The 22,107-nt window shown below is 41.9% G+C and overlaps 1 protein-coding gene across 1 annotated transcript in view; it reads left to right on the forward strand.

Moving 5' to 3' along the window:
* Positions 1-22,107, forward strand: part of LOC112080517 (protein tyrosine phosphatase receptor type T) — a 265,993-nt gene that overhangs the window by 69,595 nt on the left and 174,291 nt on the right. The window contains exons 4-5 of the mRNA XM_070442613.1: positions 5,188-5,484; positions 20,287-20,396. Coding sequence (XP_070298714.1) covers positions 5,188-5,484; positions 20,287-20,396 — 407 coding nt within the window. The remainder of the gene's footprint in view (positions 1-5,187; positions 5,485-20,286; positions 20,397-22,107) is intronic.

Raw genomic sequence — 22,107 nt, forward strand, 5'->3', positions numbered from 1 at the left:
TAAAGGTATCTTCTTCCCGGGGAGTTTTGTTGAGAGCCCTGCCGCTTGCTCTAAACATTGACATACATTGCTTGCGGTAAGGTTTTTGAAACAAACAAAAAAAGTTTAATTACTACACACCTTTATACACTGCTCCAAAAAATAAAGGGAACACTTAAACAACACAATGTAACTCCAAGTCAATCACACTTCTGTGAAATCAAACTGTCCATCAAACTGTCCACACAATAAATTTCACATGCTGTTGTGCAAATGGAATAGACAAAAGGTGGAAATTATAGGCAATTAGCAAGACACCCCCAATAAAGGAGTGGTTCTGCAGGTGGTGACCACAGACCACTTCTCAGTTCCTATGCTTCCTGGCTGATGTTTTGGTCACTTTTGTATGCTGCTTTCACTCTATGTGTAGCATGAGACGGAGTCTACAACCCACACAAGTGGCTCAGGTAGTGTAGCTCATCCAGGATGGCACATCAATGCGAGCTGTGGCAAGAAGGTTTGCTGTGTCTGTCAGCGTAGTGTCCAGAGCATGGAGGCGCTACCAGGAGACAGGCCAGTACATCAGGAGACGTGGAGGAGGCCGTAGGAGGGCAACAACCCAGCAGCAGGACCGCTACCTCCGCCTTTGTGCAAGGAGGAGCAGGTGGAGCACTGCCAGAGCCCTGCAAAATGACCTCCAGCAGGCCACAAATGTGCATGTGTCTGCTCAAACGGTCAGAAACAGACTCCATGAGGGTGGTATGAGGGCCCGACGTCACAGGTGGGGGTTGTGCTTACAGCCCAACACCGTGCAGGACGTTTGGCATTTGCCAGAGACACCAAGATTGGCAAATTCGCCACTGGCGCCCTGTGTCTTCACAGATGAAAGCAGGTTCACACTGAGCACATGAGCACATGTGACAGACGTGACAGAGTCTGGAGACGCCGTGGAGAACGTTCAGCTGCTGCAACATCCTCCAGCATGACCGGTTTGGCGGTGGGTCAGTCATGGTGTGGTGTGGAATTTCTTTGGGGGGCCGCACAGCCCTCCATGGGCTCGCCAGAGGTAGCCTGACTGCCATTAGGTACCGAGATGAGATCCTCAGACCCCTTGTGAGACCATATGCTGGTGCGGTTGGCCCTGGCTTCCTCCTAATGCAAGACAATGCTAGACCTCATGTGGCTGGAGTGTGTCAGCAGTTCCTGCAAGAGGAAGGCATTGATGCTATGGACTGGCCRGCCCGTTCCCCAGACCTGAATCCAATTGAGCACATCTGGGACATCATGTCTCGCTCCATCCACCAAGGCCACGTTGCACCACAGACTGTCCAGGAGTTGGCGGATGCTTTAGTCCAGGTCTGGGAGGAGATCCCTCAGGAGACCARCCGCCACCTCATCAGGAGCATGCCCAGGCGTTGTAGGGAGGTCATACAGGCACGTGGAGGCCACACACACACTACTGAGCCTCATTTTGACTTGTTTTAAGGACATTACATCAAAGTTGGATCAGCCTGTAATGTGGTTTTCCACTTTAATTTTGAGTGTGACTCCAAATCCAGACCTCCATGGGTTGATAAATTTGATTTCCATTGATAATTTTTGTGTGATTTTGTTGTCAGCACATTCAACTATGTAAAGAAAAAAGTATTTAATAAGAATATTTCATTCATTCAGATCTAGGATGTGTTATTTTAGTGTTCCCTTTTATTTTTTTGAGCAGTGTATATACACTGCCTTCGGGAAGTATTCACACCCCTTGACTTTTTCCAAATGTTGTTAGGTTATAGCCTTAGTATAAAATGTATTTAATCATTTTTTCCCTCATCAATCTACACACAATACCCCATAATAACAAAGCAAAAACAGTTTTGGGGAAATTTTTGCAAATGTATTAAAAATGGAAAACGGAAAAATCCAGCATTAAAGTCATCTTGGATATGATGATACAAGCTTAACATACATGTATTTGCAAAGTTTTCTCAGATTTTTCTCTGCATATCCTCTCAAGCTCTGTCAGGTTGGATGGGGAACGTTGCTGCACAACTATTTTCAGGTCTCTCCAGAGATGTTCGATCGGGGTCAAGTCCGGGCTCTGGCTGGACCACTCAAGGACATTCAGAGACTTGTCTTAAAGCCACTCCTGCATTGTCTTGGCTGTGTGCTTAGGGTCATTGTCCTATTGGAAGGTGAACCATTGCACCAGTCTGATGTCCTGTGCGCTCTGGAGGAGGTTTTCATCAAGGATCTCTCTGTACTTTGCTCCGTTCATCTTTGCCTCGATCCTGACTAGTCTCCCAGTCCCTGCCGCTGAAAAATCCCCACAGCATGATGCTGCCATCCATCCTTCACCGTAGGGATGCTTGACATGCAATCCAAAGAGTTCAATCTTGGTTTCATCAGACAAGAGAATCTTGTTTCTCATGATCTGAGTCTTTAGTTGCCTTTTGGCAAACTCCAAGCGGGCTGTCATGTTTCTTTTACTGAGGAGTGGCTACTGTCTGGCCACTCTACAATAAAGGTCTGATTGGTGGAGTGTTGCAGAGATGGTTGTTCTTCTGGAATGTTCTCCCATCTCCACAGAGGAACTCTAGAGCTTTTGTCAGAGTAACCATCAGGTTATTGGTCACCTCCCTAACCAAGGCCCTTCTCCCCTGATTGCTCATTTCTGCCGGGCAGCCATCTCTAGGAAGAACATCTTCCATTTAAGAATGATGGAGGCCACTGTGTTCTTGGGGACCTTCCTAGCTTCAGAATTCTTTTGGTTACCCTTCCCCAGTTCGGGGCCTCGACACAATCCTGTCTCCGAGCTCTACGGACCATTCCTTCGACCTCATGGCTTGGTTTTTGCTCTGACATGCCCTGTCAACTGTGGGACCTTATATAGGCAGGTGTGCCTTTCAAAATCATGTCCAATCAATTGAATTTACCACAGGTGGACTCCAATAAAATTGTAGAAACATCTCAAGGGTGATCAATGGAAACAGGACTCAAGGGGTCTGAATACTTTCCGATGGCACCGTATATATATATATATATTTGACATTTTAGTCATTTAGCAGACTATACATTTTTTTGTACTGGTCCCCAATGGGTATCAAACTGGTCCCCCATGGGGCGGCAGGTAGCCTAGTGGTTAGAGCGTTGGGACGAGGAACCGAAAGGTTGCTAGATCGGATCCCCGAGCTGACAAGGTAAAATATCTGTCGTTCTGCCCCTGAACCAGGCAGTTAACCCACTGTTCCTAGGCCGTCATTGAAAATAAGAATTTGTTCTTAACTGACTTGCCTAGTTATAAAATATATATATATATAAAAAAACACAACCCTGGTTTTGCAAGTACCATGCTCTACAAACTGAGCCGCACGGGACTCTTTTTCTGTTGATATGAAAGATAAGGGGCATGTGCTTCGAAAACTGTATCACATTCGATGATTATTAATGTTCTAAAGTAGGTAGCCTAGTGGTTAGAGCATTGGGCCAGTAAACGAAAGGTTGCTGAATCGAAACCCCGAGCTGACAAGATAAAAATCTGTCGTTCTGCCCCTGAGCAAGGCAGTTAACCTACTGTTCCCCGGGTGCCCGAAGACATGGATGTCGATTTCGGCAGCCCCCTGCACACCTCTGATTCAGAGGGGTTGTGTCAAATGCGGAAGACACATTTCAGTTGAAGGCATTCAGTTGTACAAATGACTCGATATCCCTCTTTCCCTACCTGGGGTGGAATCAGCTCACCCATGGCATAGCAACCCTCTCAGTTACCCTTTCTCAGTGTGTGCCAAACACTGCCGACCGCCATGTACTTTGATTAATGAGACTTGAGTCGTGCCCAATGCTAGCCCCTTACTCCCTCCCTCCTTCACTCCCTCCTTCCCTCTGCTTCATTTGGGGTAGATAGCTGAGAGGAGCTGGAAGAGGGGGAGAAAGGGTATAAATAACAACGACAACACTGAGTCATTATTTGTCAAGATCAAGGGCAACTCAGGAGATGCCTTCATTGACTTAACGGCAAAAGCAAAGTTTTAACTCAGGCTTCACAGATGTCACTATTTTTTTGTCTGCTGACCTAGTGAGTTCCCCCTGTTGGATTTTCCAGACTGAAATTAGCAATCTTCTTAGAGCTGATTTCCGAAATGAACCCTGATTAGCCGTGGATTAGCCCTAATCAGGCCCATTCAGACCTGGGGATTTGGGCTTTTGTTGTTCAGCATTATTCTCAATCAGTTCCACTACTGTGAGGCCTTGATCTAACCATGCATAATAAGTCTGTATTCCACAAAGTCGTCAAGTTACTGTGTTTTGTGTTCTGTGGAGAATAATAGTACGTGATGGATGAAAAAGTAGATTTACCGGTATTTATAGTGATCACTGTGTAGTTTACCACAACTGCAATACATGGACCTTGCTGGTCTCCTTTTTCCAGACTCATATTATAACGTCACTCATATCATAAAGTAGACGTCATCAAAACCCTGTACTGTATCTCCAAACAATAAAGTATTCAGGAATTACATAAATGCTTTTCTGGATGATGGCATCGATAAGATTCGAGGGGCTTCTTAACAACCAGTTCAAAAGGTTCAAGAGCTCTGCAGCCAAATGCCAGTTGTTTGTGCACTTAGCTTTGGTTTGTCCAGCTTACACTACAGGCTTTTCATCTTGTAAAATCAGACAAAACCGTTTCAATTTCAAGTCCCACCCAGACACACCCAAACAGAACCCAAATGGAAGGGCGGTTTTGTCTCCCACCATCTTGTATGATTTAGATGTTGTTATTAGCTAACCTAGGGGAAGTAGAATGACCTTTAGGCTAAAGAGCTTTGTTTGAGCAATCCGTTTGTCATTCGCTCATGCATGGTATATCAATTTAACCATGATACTCGCAACAAGTGGATGATACTGCTGTGATAGCCCACCGGACATCCATGGGGGGGGGGGTTAGTGGAGATTTATCAAAGAGGCAGACTTGATCAAAGTGCTAAACAACTCTACTGTGCTAAACAACTATCTCCAAAATACATCAATAGCAGTTCAGTTTTTTTTTTTTCTCATGTGACTCAATGCTATCCAACATCGTCTCATCCTGTGCAATCAATTATGGGATCCCTAAGCAGTGAGGCAGTCAGTTCCTCTTAATTTTCCAATGGTTGGATATGAGGATATGTTCACAAAGTCTAACCCCTGTTCCTCTCTTTCTCTTTCTGCCTTCAGACCCAGTCCACGGGCCTCAAAATGTCAATGTGGTGGACATTCGGGCCCGCCAGCTCACCCTGCAGTGGGAGACTTTTGGCTACGCCGTGACGCGCTGCCACAGCTACAACCTGACAGTGCAGTACCAGTATGTGTTCAACCAGCAGGAGTTTGCCGCCGAGGAATTGATCCAGACATCATCCCACTTCACCCTGCGGGGCCTGAGGCCCTTCGTCACTGTACGCCTTCGCCTGGTCCTCGCCAACCCAGAGGGAAGCAAGGAGAGCGAGGAGATCGTCAAGCAGACAGAGGAGGATGGTGTGTGTCAGAGTATTTGTATCTTTAGTGGTTTTGTCTTGGTTCCACTGTCTTGTCCTGTTCCTAGCTCAAATACATGCAAGGGGTTTAACTGTAGACCTGCTGTCTGAACACATAGGGATACTAGCCCAAGGATAGTAAAATGTTGTCTTTTGAAATATCGCATGGTTTTGGATAAATTCCTTTCTACTAGCCCGGCTGGGGACGGTGCCTAAATTCTGCACATGCCAAAACTATGACACCAAAAAAAAAACATTTGTCAATGAGAGAGAGAGAGAGATATTTCTATGCATACTATTGTGTCTTTATACCAAAATCTTGCCTTTAAAAATAGATCACGATAGCTTACTTCTTGGAATAGACTCCTTGATGGCTACAGATAGTTGACATTATTGTTGTTGCTTCATAAATGTATTCAAACAGACAATGCTTTGCCGTAAAGGCACTAGCTTGATAGAACTGCAAGTTGATGGAAACATAGTAAGACCTTAATTGATCCACTAATTAATGTGTCGGACGAGAGGGATTTACTCCAGACACCCGAACAGGGCCTCATCCCCGTCATTCACAGGAGAAAGGTTTCGCGGAAGGAGATCGGGTGCCTTGTGAGGATCCAGCAACGAGTGGCTAATCTGCCTTTGCCATCGGTACAATTGGCCAACGTACAATCGCTCGATAATAAAGTGGACAAACTACACGTACATCCTAACAACGGGACATAAGAAAACTGTAATATCTTTCACCGAGTCGTGGCTGAACGACGACATGAATAACATACAGCTGGCGGGTTATACACTGTATCGGCAGGATTGAACAGCAGCCTCTGTTAAGACAAGGGGTGGCAGTCTATGTATATTTGTGAACAGCTGTTGCACGATATCTAAGGAAGTCTCTAGGTTTTGCTCACCTGAGGTAGAGTATCTCATGATAAGCTGTAGACCTCACTATCTACCTAGCTAGAGAGTTTTCATCTATATTCTTTGTAGTAATTTATTTACCACCACAAACCGATGCTGGCACTAAGACCGCACTCAATGAGCTGTAAGCAAACAGGAAAACTCTCATCCAGAGGCGGCTCTCCTAGTGGCCGGGAACTTTAATGCAAGGAAACTTAACCTTTCTGGCGCAGGTGTTCCGCTAGCGACCCACCTCGACAATATCCGGTGAATTTGCGGAGCGCGAAATTCAAATTACAGAAATATAAATATTTAATATTCATGAAAATACAAGTGTCATACATCAAAATAAAGCTTAACTTCTTGTTAATCCAGCCGCTGAGTCAGATTTCAAAAAGGCTTTACCGCAAAAGCACACCATGCGATTATCTGAGGACAGCGCCCCGCATACAAAAGCATGAAAAAAAAAATTCAACCAGGCATGTGCACCATGAAAGTCAGAAATAGCGATATAATAAATGCCTTACCTTTTGAAGATCTTCTTCTGTTGGCACTCCAAAATGTCCCAGCTACATCACAAATGGTCCTTTTGTTTGATAATGTCCTCCTTTATATCCCCAAAAACTCAGTTTAGCTGGCGCGCTTCATTCAATAATCGATCGGTTTCCCTCCTTCAAAATGCATACAGAATGAATCCCAAACATTACCAATAAACTTCTCCAAACAAGTCAAACAATGTTTATAATCAAACCTCAGGTACCCTAATATGTAACTAAATGATAAAATTTAATACGGAGAATCGTTATTGTCTTTACCGGAGATAAACAACAAAGAACACGCTCTCATCCACGCGCATGGAAACACTACAGCCAAAATTGGAGCCACTTAAAAAAACTACAAATTCTAGCAAATTTTTCCAAAAACAAGCCTGAAACTGTTTCTAAAGACTGTTGACATCTAGTGGAAGCCCTAGGAACTGCAATCTGGGAGGTTTTCGCCTCATAATAAATATGACAGCCATTGGAAACAGTGGTAGGCTGAATTTTGTTGGGGGGGGATGGTTTGTCCTCGGGTTTTCGCCTGCCATATAAGTTCTGTTATACTCACAGACATTATTTTAACAGTTTTAGAAACTTTAGAGTGTTTTCATCCAGACGTCAACATACTGCCCCCTAGCCCAAAGATGTTAAATCCGTTTTACCTCATTTCTACCAGCATGTTAAATGAGGGAAAAACCAGAGGGAAAAAAACTCTAGACCACCTTTTCTCCACACACAGAGACTCACGCGTACAAAGCTCTCCCTCGCCCTTCATTTGGCAAATCTGACCATAATTATATCCTCCTGATGCCTGCATACAAGCAACAATTCAAGCAGGAAGCGCCAGTGACTCGGTCAATAAAAAAGTGGTCAGATGAAGCAGATGCTAAGCTTCAGGACTGTGATGCTAGCACAGAGTGGAATATGTTCCGGGATTCTTCTGATGGCAATGAGGAGTACACCACATCAGTCACTGGCTTCATCAATAAGTGCATCGATGACATCGTCCCCACAGTGACTCAGTACATACCCCAACCAGAAGCCATGGATTACAGGCAACATCCTCACTGAGCTAAAGGGTAGAGCTGCCGTTTTCAAGGAGTGGGACTCGGAAGCTTATAATAAATCCCGCTATGCCCTCCGATGAACCATCAAACAGGCAAATCGTCAATACAGGACTAAGATTTAATCGTACTACACCGGCTCCGAAGCTCGTTGGATGTGGCAAGTCTTGCAAACTATTACAGTCTACAAAGGGAAGCACAGCCGAGAGCTGCCCAGTGTCACGAGCTTACCAGACGAGCTAAATTACTTCTATGCTCGCTTCAAGGCAAGTAACACTGAAACATGCATGAGAGCATCAGCTGTTCCTAACAACTGTGTGATCACGCTCTCCGCAGTCGATGTAAGACCTTTAACTTCTCTGGGATATGTGGGACGGTAGGGTCCCACTTGGCCAAAAGCCAGAAAAAATGTAGTGCGCCAAATTCAAATATATTACTATAAAAATCAATCTTTCATGAAATCACACATGAAAGACACCAAATTAAAGCTACACATGTTGTGAATCCAGCCAACATGTCTGATTTCAAAAAGGATTTATGGGGAGAGCACACCATACAATTATGTTAGCTCAGTACATAGCCACAGAAAAACATTTTCCCAGCAAAAGATAGTAGTCACAAAAAGCAGAAGTAGAGAAAAAATGTATCACTAACCTTTGATGATCTTCATCAAATGACACTCATAGGACATCATGTTACACAATACATTTATGTTTTGTTCGATAATGTGCATATTTATATCCACAAATCTCGGTTTACATGCCTCCAAAAAATATTTGGAGAAATTGCAGAGAGCCACGTCAAATAACAGAAATACTCATCATAAACTTTGATGAAAGATACATGTTTTACATATAATTAAAGATACACTTGTTCTTAATGCAACCGCTGTCAGATAAATAAAAAAAAATTGACGTAAAAAGCACACCATGCAGTAATCTGAGACGGCGCTCAGATAAAAACAGTCAACAGAAATACTAAATTACATCATAAATATTCCCTTACCTTTGATCATCTTCATCAGAATGCACTCCCAGGAATCCTAGTTCCACAATAAATCGTTGTTTTGTTCGATAATGTCCATTACTTATGTCTAAGTAGCTACTTTAGCTAGCATGTTTAGTGCACATGTCCAAACGCTCGCGCAGATGCAGGCAAACTCGGACGAAAACTTCAAAAAGTTATATAACAGGTCGAATAAACTGGTCAAACTAAGTAGAGAATCAATCTTCAGGATGTTGTTATCATATATATCAATTAACGTTCCAACCGGAGCATTCCTTCATGTCTGTTATGGAACGCAAGGCGATATCATGAGGAAAGCAACTGGCATTCTGCCAGCGCTATCATGAGGAAAGCAACTGGCATTCTGCCAGACCAATGACTGAAACACCTCGCATCCGGCCCCACATCACACTAGAGGCTTCATTCCACGTTCTACAGACTGTTGACATCTAGTGGAAGGCGTAGGAAGTGCAAACAGATCCATATCTTACAGGGAATTGAATCGGCGATGAGTATAACCAGTCTCAGAATTCTCACTTCCTGTTTGGATTTTTTCTCAGGTTTTTGCCTGCCATATGAGTTCTGTTATACTCACAGACATCATTCAAACAGGTTTAGAAACTTCAGAGTGTTTTATACTCAGTCTCCTCCTGTACTCCCTGTTCACTCATGACTGCATAGCCAGGCACAACTCAAACACCATCATTAAGTTTGCCGATGACACAACAATGGTAGGCCCAATCCCTGACAACGACGAGACAACCTATAGGGAGGAGGTCAGAGACCTGACCACGTGGTGCAAGGACAACAACCTCTCCCTCAATGTGATCAAGACAAAGGAGATGATTGTTGCCTACAGAAAAATGATTACCGAGCACACCCCCATTCTCATCGACAGGGCTGTAGTGGAGCAGGCTGAGAGCTTCTATTTCAAGTTCCATACCAACAAACTAACATGGTGCAATCACACCAAGACAGTCATGACGAGAGCACGACAAAACCTATTCCCCCTCAGGAGACTGAAAAGATTTGTCTTGGGTCCTCAGATCCTCAAAAGGTTCTACAGCTACACCATCGAGAGCATCCTGACCGGTTGCATCACTGCCTGGTATGGCAACTGCTTGGCCTCCAACCGCAAGGCACTACAGAGGGTAGTGCGTTCGGCCCAGTACATCACTGGGGCCAAGCTTCCTGCCATCCAGGACCTCTATACCAGGCAGGGTCAGAGAAAAACCCTAAAAATTGTCAACGATTCCAGCCACCTGTTCTCTCTGTTAGACTGTTCTCTCTGTTACAGCACGGCAAGCGGTACCGGAGCGCCAAGTCTAGGTCAAAGAGGCTTCTAATCAGCTTCTACCCCCAAGTCATAAGACTCCTCAACATCTAATCAAGTGGCTACCCAGACTATTTGCATTGCCCCCCCACACACACACTTTTACGCTGCTGCTACTATCTGTTATTATCTATGCATAGTCACTTTAATAACTCTACCTACACGAACATATTACCTCAATTACCTCGACTAACCGGTGCCCTCACACATTGACTCTGTACCGGTACCCCCTATATATAGCCTCTTTATTGTTATTTTGCTGCTGCTCTTTAATTATTTGTTATTTAAAAAAAATATATATATATATGTATTTTTCTTTCAAGCCCTTAACCAACAAGGGAGTTTTAAGTAAGCAGTTCACTGTAAGGTCTACACCTGTTGTATTCGGCGCTTGTGACAAATACGATTTGATTTGATTTTGATTTGATAATTAAAACCACAATAATGATTGGCTTCACTTCTAATAACTGTATAATGAATGCTGATTACAGCCTGTTATCAAAGTGTTCAAAACACAATATGACTACAGCGGGAATTAATAAGCACAAATGAAAACATTGTATTTGTGTTATTGGATGTAACGTATAACCTAAAAATGTGGAGACCTTGCCATTATCCCTGCACTATGATATCCTCATTCCATAAAGACTGTGGTTATCTTTTCATTTATCACAGCCCAAACCTCCCACGAGGTCTCAAACTAGTTGAGAGTAGCAACGTCTCAGAAAATGTGTGAATAGTTTTTTCATGAACAATCTGTAATCTCTGGGTTGTAATTTTGTAATTAGTGCACATTGAATGTTCTCAGCGGTGCTAATTGCACTTCTATGGTAATGACTTTTGCTTTAAAGCAGTATGCGTCATCTCGCGAATATGCTTTGAATTTTAAATGTTCCTTTTTCCCCTCGCTGTTGAAATGGAAGTATTTTTATAGACACAATGGAGGTTCTAACTAAGGTAGAAACGACACTGAATCCCATTAATTTAAGCTCCCAGTTTACCAGAAGGAGATTAGATTTGGGAGTTTAGTGGTTAGATTTAAATCATCCGATACAGTTTTCTATTTTCTTTAGGTCACACATGTACAACTTCTCAGTGTATTTTACTGTAATGCCAATGTACTTTTATAGTTTTTTTGGTCTATTATTGTCAACAATGATCAATACATTTATTGTTGATCCTAGTCTAAGATCAATATAGTATTATTCATGCAACACAGTACTTTCTAGCACATTTTGTAATATTACATTTACTCCTAATTTCATAGACTGACATGTTAACCCTTTGTTCATGGACTGTGCATCCACCTATTTGTTTGGCCAGTAAGGCTGCTTCACCAGGTTAGACCTTTAGACCTTTGTTGCATGGGGGTTGGTGGTGGGGTGTGGGTGTGTGTCCGTGTTCATGTCCACTTGTTGTCCACTGATCTTGCCATTCATAATCAGATTGGAAAGCAATGATGCCAGGGCTTAGCGTCATATGGTCGATGAAGCATTAGATGTACTTGGCCCAAAGATATTTGTCATCCCCGGTCAGCCTCCAAACCCCCACCCAACCAAATAACAATGTTTATTCCACCAAAGAGATGTTTTTACCGTAACACTGATACTGTCCAGGAAAATGTCTCGACATGTTGGAATTCTTTGTAAGCTCTAATTCTTCAAAAACAGGAGAGGGAGGATTGTTCTCAATTTCTCATTTGGCATGTGTTTTGTCTTGAGCGCACCCTGGATGGTTAAATTGTCTATTATTAGAAAATCAGTGAGGTCCCTGAGGAGATTTAAAACAGTGAGGATTAAATAATCCTTTTACTGGAGATTTCATCTGACTTTAGAGAGACTGCTTTTATGGAGCACAGCATGAAAAACACAATACTGCTTTTTGTTGTTTTTCTTGACAACCGCTATCTTAAAAAAATATATATCAAATCTTTTCAAATAGGTTGATTTCTGTTTGGTAAACTTTCTACAATGGACATAGAAAAATAAATAATAAATTGTTGAGCTGGTGAATGAGGACCCAAAAGCGACGTAATAGTAACAGAGTCTTAATTCCAGTATTAAACAAATAATGATTCTCCTGGATATAATCAATGGTAAATCCAAAACAGGAAACTGAAATCCTCTCGTCAATAGAGAGGAACGACTGGAGACGCGACCACAGACTGCAGGTCGCTTCGGGAAGGCACTGGCCGTAGCTGACACAGACACCTGCTCACACGCAGCATCTGAAGAAGGCAAAGAACACGACAGGGCGGAACAAGGACACAGGAACAGCAAACATCAAAACAAGAATCCGACAAGGACAGAAGCGGAAAACAGAGGAGAAAATAGGGACTCTAATCAGAGGGCAAAATAGGGGACAGGTGTGAAAGAGTAAATGAGGTCGTTAGGAGAATGAGAAACAGCTGGGAGCAGGAACGGAACGATAGAGAGAGAGAGAGCAGAGGGAGAGAGGGAGGAGGAGAGAGAAGAGAAAGAGAAAAGAACCTAATAAGACCAGCAGAGGAAGCACAGGGACAAGACATGATAATCAATGGACAAAACATGACATAAAATAGCATTTTCAATTTACACTCGGTAGCTGAATGTTAAACAGTGTAAACAATAGGCGACCAAGGTCAAATACATCAACAAATGGATCTGAAAATATTGATTACACACTTCCAATTTAACCTTTTCACGAGCCTCTACCCCGGGTCCGAGCACCCCCCACCCCCCCACACACTAATTAGCATAGCTAGCATAGCTTCAAAAGTAGATAGTAGCATCTAAATATCATTAAATCACAAGTCCAAGACACCAGATGAAAGATACAGATTCTTGTGAATAAAGCCACCATTTCAGATTTTTTAAAATGTTTTACAGGGAAGACAAATATGTAAAATCTATTAGCTAAACACGTTAGCAAAATACACCACTATTCTAACTCCATCAGTTTCTTACTCCTTCAGGTGCTATCACCAATTCGGCTCAACTAAGATATTGATATCCACTAACCAAGAAAAAACCTCTTCAGATGACAGTCTGATAAACATATTCATGGTATAGGATAGTTTTTGTTAGAAAAAAAGTGCATATATTCAGGTAGAAATCACAGTTTACAATTGCACCCACCATCACAAATCGACTAGAATTACTAGATAGAGCAACGTGTATGACCAATTTTACTCATCATAAAAACATTTTCATAAAAATAGACAAAGCATAGCAATGGAAAGACCCAGTTCTTGTGATTTCAGACCATATTTCAGATTTTCTAAGCGTTTTTCAGCGAAACAAACAATAAATCGATAAGTTAGGCATACCACATGTGCAAACGTTACCAGAGCATCGATTCCAGCCAAAGAGCGCTATAACGTAATCACCGCCAAAATATATTAATTTTTCACTAACCTTCTCAGAATTCTTCGATGACACTCCTGTAACATCATTTTACAATATACATATACAGTTTGTTCGAAAAGGTGCATATTTAGCCATACAAAACCGTGGTTACACAATAAAAATACTAGGAAATCAAGCCCTCAATATGTCTGACGTCATCTATCAGAGTGATCTAGTTTATTGAAAGCTAATCATATACTTGACTAAAAAATACAGGGTTGACAGCAATCGAAAGACAAATTAGTTCTTAATGCAACCGCTGATTTACATTTTTAAAATTATCCTTACTTTTCAATACAGGGTTGGCCAAGTGAAGCTATACCAAACAAAATGGCGAAATATGCGTTTAAAATATTTCGACAGAAAACACGATTTATCATATTAAATATTGCTTACTTGAGCTGTTCTTCATCAGATTCTTGGGCAATGTATCCTTTCTATGTTATAAACGTCTTTGGTCGATAGATGTCCTCTGCCTTCGAAAGTCCACCACCAACGACCGACACCCTAAAACGTGTCCAAACTTTCAGAGTGCACAACAAAGAAATTCCTCCAAATCGCACTAAACGGATATAAATTGATATAAACGGTTCAAATTAACTACATTATGATGTTTTTAACAACTATAACGACTGAAAACATGACCGGAGAAATATTGCTGTTAGAAAACGATTTGGAACGAGGCAGGTCCGATGGCCTTGACGCTTCAGGGCACGTTGAGAAAGGGGGGTCTCTGTACATTTTCGTCTTTTTATAATGGCTGTGAATATGTCCCATCGATTTCATTGGAAAACGTGATGACGTACAGACACCCAGAGGAAGACGTAGGCAGTGTCGGTTTCTTCATAGCATTCACTGTCGCCTTATAAACAGACCCCAGATCGAGGTAAACTTTCTGAAATCTGAACCCTGTCATGAAAAGTGCTGTAGAAATTGTTCTGTACCACTCAGAGACAAAATTCCAACTTCTATAGAAACTAGAAGGTGTTTTCTATCCAATAATAACAATAATATGCATATTGTACGATCAAGAATTTAGCACGAGGCAGTTTAATTTGGAGACACAAATATGCTAATGCGGAACAGCACCCCCTATAGTTGCAAGAAGTGTGCACAAAATGAGTCATTTTGTTTACAACATACGTTTCTTGAACATAATGTGAAAAACAAGCCCTTGAACAAAACACCAAAAATGCTCATCTCCTTTTAATCTCAAGCTCCCATTTGCTGTGTAACATTATTGCTTCTCCGCTTTAGCAAAACATTGTTTTTCAGTTAAGGGTATGTTTGTATGCCAACTTTAATTAGAGATTCTTCCCTTTAGGGTCTGAAACATACAAGATCCATCAAGGATTAATTTATTATGTTTTTAATGCCCAATAAAATTGAAAATTAAAAGCATACAAAAAGTATGTAATATGTTATTTCCTAAAGTTTAGCATACTTATCATACTTATCCCATTCAACACAATTGAACAAGTGTGTTTATTGATGGAGACAATAAACAATGTGTTAAAAGAAAAAGAAAACTAACGTAATCTCTATTTTAAAGTAATTAGATTTCGATCAGTTATATCGTTTCAAGCGAAAACGGGAGCGCGGTCAAAGGCACTAAGGTGTACACCATATAGTGAATATATGATAGTCATGTCTTCACCATATAATAGTGAAGACATGAAAACTATGAAATAACACATATGGAATCATGTAGTAACCAAAAAAGTGTTAAACAAATCAAAATATATTTTATATTTGAGATTTTTCAAAGTAGCTGTCCTGAGCCTTAATGACAGCTTTGCACACTCTCTCTTTGGCTGGAAAAATGGCTGTGTTTTTCTGTGACTAGGTGCTGACCTAACATAATCGCATGGTATGCTTTCGTCGAAAAGCCTTTTTGAAATCGGACACTGTGGTGGGATTAACAACAAGTTTATCTTTAAAATGGTTTGTAATACTTGTATGTTTGAGGAATTTTAATTATTAGATTTCTGTTGTTTGAATTTGGCGCCCTGCACTTTCACTGGGATTTCAGCCATAAAAAGCAGAAAAGCAGAAATAGAGATAAAATTAATCACTAACCTTTGTGATGATCTTCATCAGATGACACTCATAGGACTTCATGTTACACAATACATGTATGTTTTGTTCGATAAAGTTCATATTTATATCCAAAAATCTCAGTTTACATTGGCACGTTATGTTCGGTAATGTTTTGCTTCCAAAACATCCAGTGATTTTGCAGAGAGCCACATCAATTTACAGAAATACTCATAATAAACATTGATAAAAGATACAAGTGTTATGCATGGAATTATAGATCCACTTCTCCTTAATGCAACCGCTGTGTCAGATTTCATAAAAGCTTTACGGAAAAAGCACACCATGCAATAATCTGAGTACAGCGCTCAGAGACCAAAACAAGCCATACAGATACCTGCCATGTTGTGGAGTCAACAGAAGTCAGAAATAGCATTATAAATATTCACTTTACCTTTGATGATCTTCATCAGAATACACTCCCAGGAATCCCAGTTCCACAATAAATGTTTGTTTTGTTCGATAAAGTCCATCATTTATGTCCAAATACCTCCTTTTTGTTCGCGCGTTTAGTTCACAAATCCAAATTCACGAAGCGCAGACCAGACGAACTGTTCCATTACAGTTCGTAGAAACATGTCAAACGATGTATAGAATCAATCTTTAGGATGTTTTTATCATACATCTTCAATGTTTCAACCGGACAATTCATTTTTCTTTAGAAATTAAAAGGAACGCAGCTACCTCTCATGGGCGCGCGCCTGACTGAGCTCATGGCATTCTGCCAGACCTCTTAGTCAATCAGCTCTTATTCTCTCCCCCTTCACAGTAGAAGCCTGAAACAAGGTTCTAAAGACTGTTGACATCTAGTGGAAGCCTTAGGAAGTGCAATATGACCCCATAGACACTGTATATTAGATAGGCAAAGATTTGAAAACCTACAAACCTCAGATTTCCCACTTCCTGGTTGGATTTTTTCTCAGGTTTTTGCCTGCCATATGAGTTCTGTTATACTCAGACATCATTCAAACAGTTTTAGAAACTTCAGTGTTTTCTATCCAAATCTACTAATAATATGCATATCTTAGCTTCTGGGCCTGAGTAGCAGGCAGTTTACTCTGGGCACCTTATTCATCCAAGCTACTCAATACTGCCCCCAGCCATAAGAAGTTAAGGTCCTGGACCTCTCTGGTCAGATCGTTCATTCCCGTGTTAGTTGAGTCCATCAGTATAATTGAGTCCAAAGCTCTTGAAGCTATTTTCCGGTTGTTGAAACAACTACCTCTAAAACCCTTTTTGTTCATTTGAAAGATCATTCACCTGTGATAAACACTGTCCTCTCCCTTACTCCCACTGGCTTTAGCCTTGGATGACATGGTAGCAACTGAGTCTAACGCTGGTACTCCACGTATTTCCAGACAGGGCAGGTCGCAGGGCAGATGGAAACAGCAACAAACAGCAGGTATTTAAACAGCCACAAGCCAGGAACGATCCGCCTTCCCAGCCACAAGGGCTAACTGCGTTGCAGGCTGTGTTCAAGCTTTCAAGGAAACATCACTAGCTTGATAGCTAACTCGCAGCTAGGCTAGCTGCTACACCAGCAGCTCTTCAGACTTTGGTTGGCATGATCCCTGGACAGTTACTGTAGTTATCGCGAGTGATTCAGGTCTAAATTAAGCCTATTGATACCACTCACCAAATCACGTAAAGTCTTCCTAGCACCATTAAAGATAATGTCAGGAATTAACATGGACTGTCAATGGAGACACATTTTTTTCTAAGGCGTCAAACAGCCGATGCGTTCACGTCACTGGGGTGGGGCAGGCACAAGAGAAATGTTATCCTCGCTACCAGCTTAATGAAACATGCCACTCAGACACTCTATAGACAGGAAGTTAATCAAGTTTTGATGCATGTGTTACAGTGGCATTAATCGATTGTGAACCTTTTTTTCCTTGCCTCACCACACAACACACACACACACACAACACACACACACACACACACACCACACACACACACCACCACACACACACACACACACACAACACACACACACACACACACACACACACACACACACACACACAGGTGGACTTATAAGATGCAGAATGGAAAGGCAGATGTAATTGTGTTTAATTTAAGGTAATTTGATATGCTCTCACCAGGCAAGGCAGGCTAATCAAGGCCTGTTTTAAATCACCAATCCACATTTTTTTCAATGTTTTAACTCTGCATATGGCGGCACACAACACCTGTTTATGAAAACCCTCATATAACGAGTATGGATTGTGTGTGCTTTCATCTTGGTCCATTATCATATTCCACATTTAAATCATGAAGTGGACACTGTCACTTCATTATTTCATCGGAGAATGACAAGACTAGTATCTATGAATTACATCTTGAACCAATTCTTACAAATGGGACACAAACTACACTGAGCTCCAAAAGTATTGGGACAGTGACAGTTTGTTTTGGCTTTGTACCCCATGAATATCACCCCCCCCCCCCAAAAAAAACAAAAAAACATTATAACCCCTGTTTTTGTGATGTGAGAGATAAGCATGTCTTGGGGGTATGATATTTGTGCGTCTGTAACTTTCTCACTCATCATTATTCACGGTTCATTCAGGACTATCCGTTATCATGGTAGCATCCACATTATTGTAGAAGTCTTTACAAACATATTATATTCTTATTTACAATAAAAGTGACTCCAAAATGGCACAATACATTATTTACCAATCATCTCTATTGAGAACAAAAAACTCTGAAACACAACCAAAGCAAACAGCAAATGCATCTAACAAGTTTGTAGAGTTACAAGCTTGGTGTAATCATTGCGTGCTAGGGATATGGGACCAAATACTAACCTTTTGACTACTTTAATACACATACACATCTTTCCATGACATAGACTGAACAGGTGAATTCAGGTGAAATCTAAAATCCCTTACTGATGTCACTTGTTAAACCACTTCAATCTGTGTAGTTAAAGGGGAGGAGACAGGTTAAAGAAGGATTTTTAAGCCTTGAGACATGGAATGTGTGTGTGTGCCATTCAGAGGGTGAATGGGCAAGACAAAATATTTAAGTGCCTTTGAACGGGGTATGGTAGTAGATGCCAGGTGCACCGATTTGAGTCTGCCAAGAACTGCAACGGTTTTTCACGCTCAACAGTTTTCTGTATGTATCAAGAAGGGTCCCCCACCGAAAGGACATCCAGACAACTTTTCACAACTGTGGGAAGCATTGGAGTCAACATGGGCCAGAATTGCTGTGGAACGCTTTTGGCACCTTGAATCCATGCCCCGATGAATTGAGGCTGTTCTGATGGCAAAAGGGGGTGCAACTCAATATTAGAAAGGTGTTCCTAATGTTTGTACACTCAATGTAAGTGAATTTGTCATAATACTTTTGTTCCCCTAAAATGTACAAAAAGTGCTGTCATTTTTAAATGGTTCGATATAGATTAAAATAACCTCAAATTAAAAATGACAGTCTGCACTTTAACCTCATAGTATCATCCAAAGTGCTGGAGTACAGAGCCAAAACAACAAAAAATGTGACACTGTCCCAATACTTTTGGAGCTCACTGTATTTAGTTGCATTAGAATAACACATCCTCATTAAAGCTTAGCAATGTGTCAAATAGTCCAGTTCCCATCCCTTTAGCTCACCATCCCTCTATCCCTCCATCTGCCCTGTTGAGGTAGCTAAAGCCGAAACCGTTCCAGACCAGCACATTTTTCTTATCTGACCTGCCGATTATTGTGGAGTGGGAGTGTTTAATGCAAACACTCACGTGTGTTTGAAGTTAGACTAAATGGCCTTTTAACATTGCTATTACCATGAATTTCCTCCTGGCTGGAAGGTATAAAACTCATTAGACTGCCATAAATGAATATCAAATCAAAGGGAGTGAGGATTGAGCCCTGAGGAGGTTTCCCTCGACTTCAACCGCTTGCTCCACCAGTCCTAGGGTTAAGCCACCGACGCGCTCTTCCTCCTTTAACATTTAGATGAGTTACCACTTTCAAAGACCTCACTCTATACTGTTTGTGTCTAGCACGTACACAGTGTGTATCTGTGTCAACACGTGTGCAAAAAACGTAAACCGTGCTCAATGAAGTGTGAGGAGTGTGGTGAAAATGACTGACACGTTCGCATGCTCAGTAAATTGTTTTCTGAAGGAGTGAATGCTGCTAGATTGGGCCTTCTTCCATCTGCTTTCTTGCCTTTGGCTGCCTGTCTGTCAAGTGCTGGAAAAATTGGAGTAGCGTTGTAAATAATTATTTTGCTTGGTGTGTGTGACACTCTTTGGATGATTGGAGTGCGCCGTCGTTAATGCGCTGTAACGTCTCGGATACTACGCTACGTCGTTGAATGGTTAAATTGTTCTGATCACAGTGTATGTGCGTGTGGGTATGTCATGCACATATGTGTGTGAATGAGTGTGTGTTTTTTAGTGCTTCAACTTGCTCTCATACTTTGCTTGAACATTCCCTCACACCTGTGTGTGTCTTTCCTTTCCTCCAGTTCCTGGCTCTGTTCCTTTGGAATCCATCCAGACCGGACCGTACGAGGAGAAGATCTTCATGCAGTGGAAGGCACCTAACGAGACCAATGGCGTCATCACGCTCTACGAGGTGAGTCTCATCGACACAGCCAACACAGGTCATCATGGCAGCTGCTAACAGGGTTATTTTCTCACTTCCTCAGCACACGGGAAATACGCTCAGAATTATATCCTCAACTTGCACATCACAACATATTTTTCTCATATTTCACACTTTGTCTTACTCATAGTTCCCAGCTCTCAATTATTATTATTTTCACAAATTAAGAAGCTTAACTTTAAGCAGGATCGGTCCTGGTCGGTCCTTGGATGGGAGACCAGATGCTGCTGGAAGTGGCCAGAAGGGGGCACTCTTGGTCTAAGAAGATTCCAGGGCAGTAAATGGGACATTGCCCTGCCGAGGGTGTTGCCTTTCATATGGGAAATTACATGAATTGCCTGACTCTGTGGTCACTAAAAATCCCATGGCACGTATCACAAGAGTAACCCCAGTGTTCCTGCCAAATTCTCAACCTGGCCCCATTTCCATCATGTCCACCTAATCAGCCCCCTGATCTCTAATTTGCATATATCACTCCTGACCTCTCCACCATGCTAGCTGATGTGTGCGAGTCTTCAGGCACACAAATGGTTGCTGTGCATCACCCAAGTGGGTGCCATACATTTATGGTGGTAGAGGTGAGTTTCCCCCCTTACTTAAAGCTGTTTGAGCACCTAGGTGGAAAAGCGCTAAATAAATACAATCAATAATTATTACTATTAATCTGGCAGTCGTTAAAATACACTATATATACAAAAGTATGTGGAAACCCCTTCAAATTAGTGGATTCAGCTATTTCAGCCACACCCGTTGCTGACAAGTGTATAAAATCGAGCACACAGCCATGCAATCTCCATAGACAAACATTGGCAGTAGAATGGCCTTACTGAAGAGCTTAGTGACGTTCAACGTGGCACTGTCATAGGATGCCAATTTTCCAACATGTCAGTTCGTCAAATTTCTATCCTGCTAGAGCTGCCCCGGTCAACTGTTAGTGCTGTTATTGTGAAGTGGAAACGTCTAGGGAGTGATGACTCACGCTTCACCATCTGGCAGCCCGACAGACAAATCTGTGTTCAGTGGATGCCAAGAGAACGCGATCTGCCCAAACGCATAGTGCCAACTGTGAAGTTTGGTGGAACCGGAATAATGGTCTGGGGCTTTTTTTTATGGTTCGGGCTAGGCCCCTTAATTCCATTAAAGGGACATCTTAACGTTTCTGTGCTTCAAACTTTGAGGCAAAAGTTTGGGGAAGGCACTTTCCTGTTTCAGCATGAATGGAAGCAAGTCCCTGCATCAATGTTCCAACATCTAGTGGTAACCCTCCCAGAAGAGTGGATGCTGTTATTGCAGCAAAGGGGGGACCAACTCCATATTTATACCCATGATTTTGGAATGAGATGTTCGACGAGCAGGTGTCCACGTACTTTTGGTCATGTAGTGTACCAACCAACCCTTCTTGTGAACTATCCAAAATGGCTAACACGTAAAGCTTGTGGTCTTACCAGAGATGCTTTCTGACAGATGAGGGATAGTTGATTTTCAGATGACCATTTTCAGATTTGCATGTCATTTCCTCTGGACCACGGTGCTGTGACATTAGCTAGGCCTTGAAAAGGTGTCAAGGAGCTGCAGAGAAAAGGAACCATAAAGGCTTATGATGAGTGGAGTCATTTTTGAACCATTGTTTAGAAAGGTAGATTGTCATTCATTTCGAAGTAGACTATGGACAGTCCACACT

The sequence above is a fragment of the Salvelinus sp. IW2-2015 genome, unplaced genomic scaffold (genome assembly GCF_002910315.2).
Source record: "Salvelinus sp. IW2-2015 unplaced genomic scaffold, ASM291031v2 Un_scaffold16356, whole genome shotgun sequence".
NCBI classification, from domain to species: Eukaryota; Metazoa; Chordata; class Actinopteri; order Salmoniformes; family Salmonidae; genus Salvelinus; species Salvelinus sp. IW2-2015.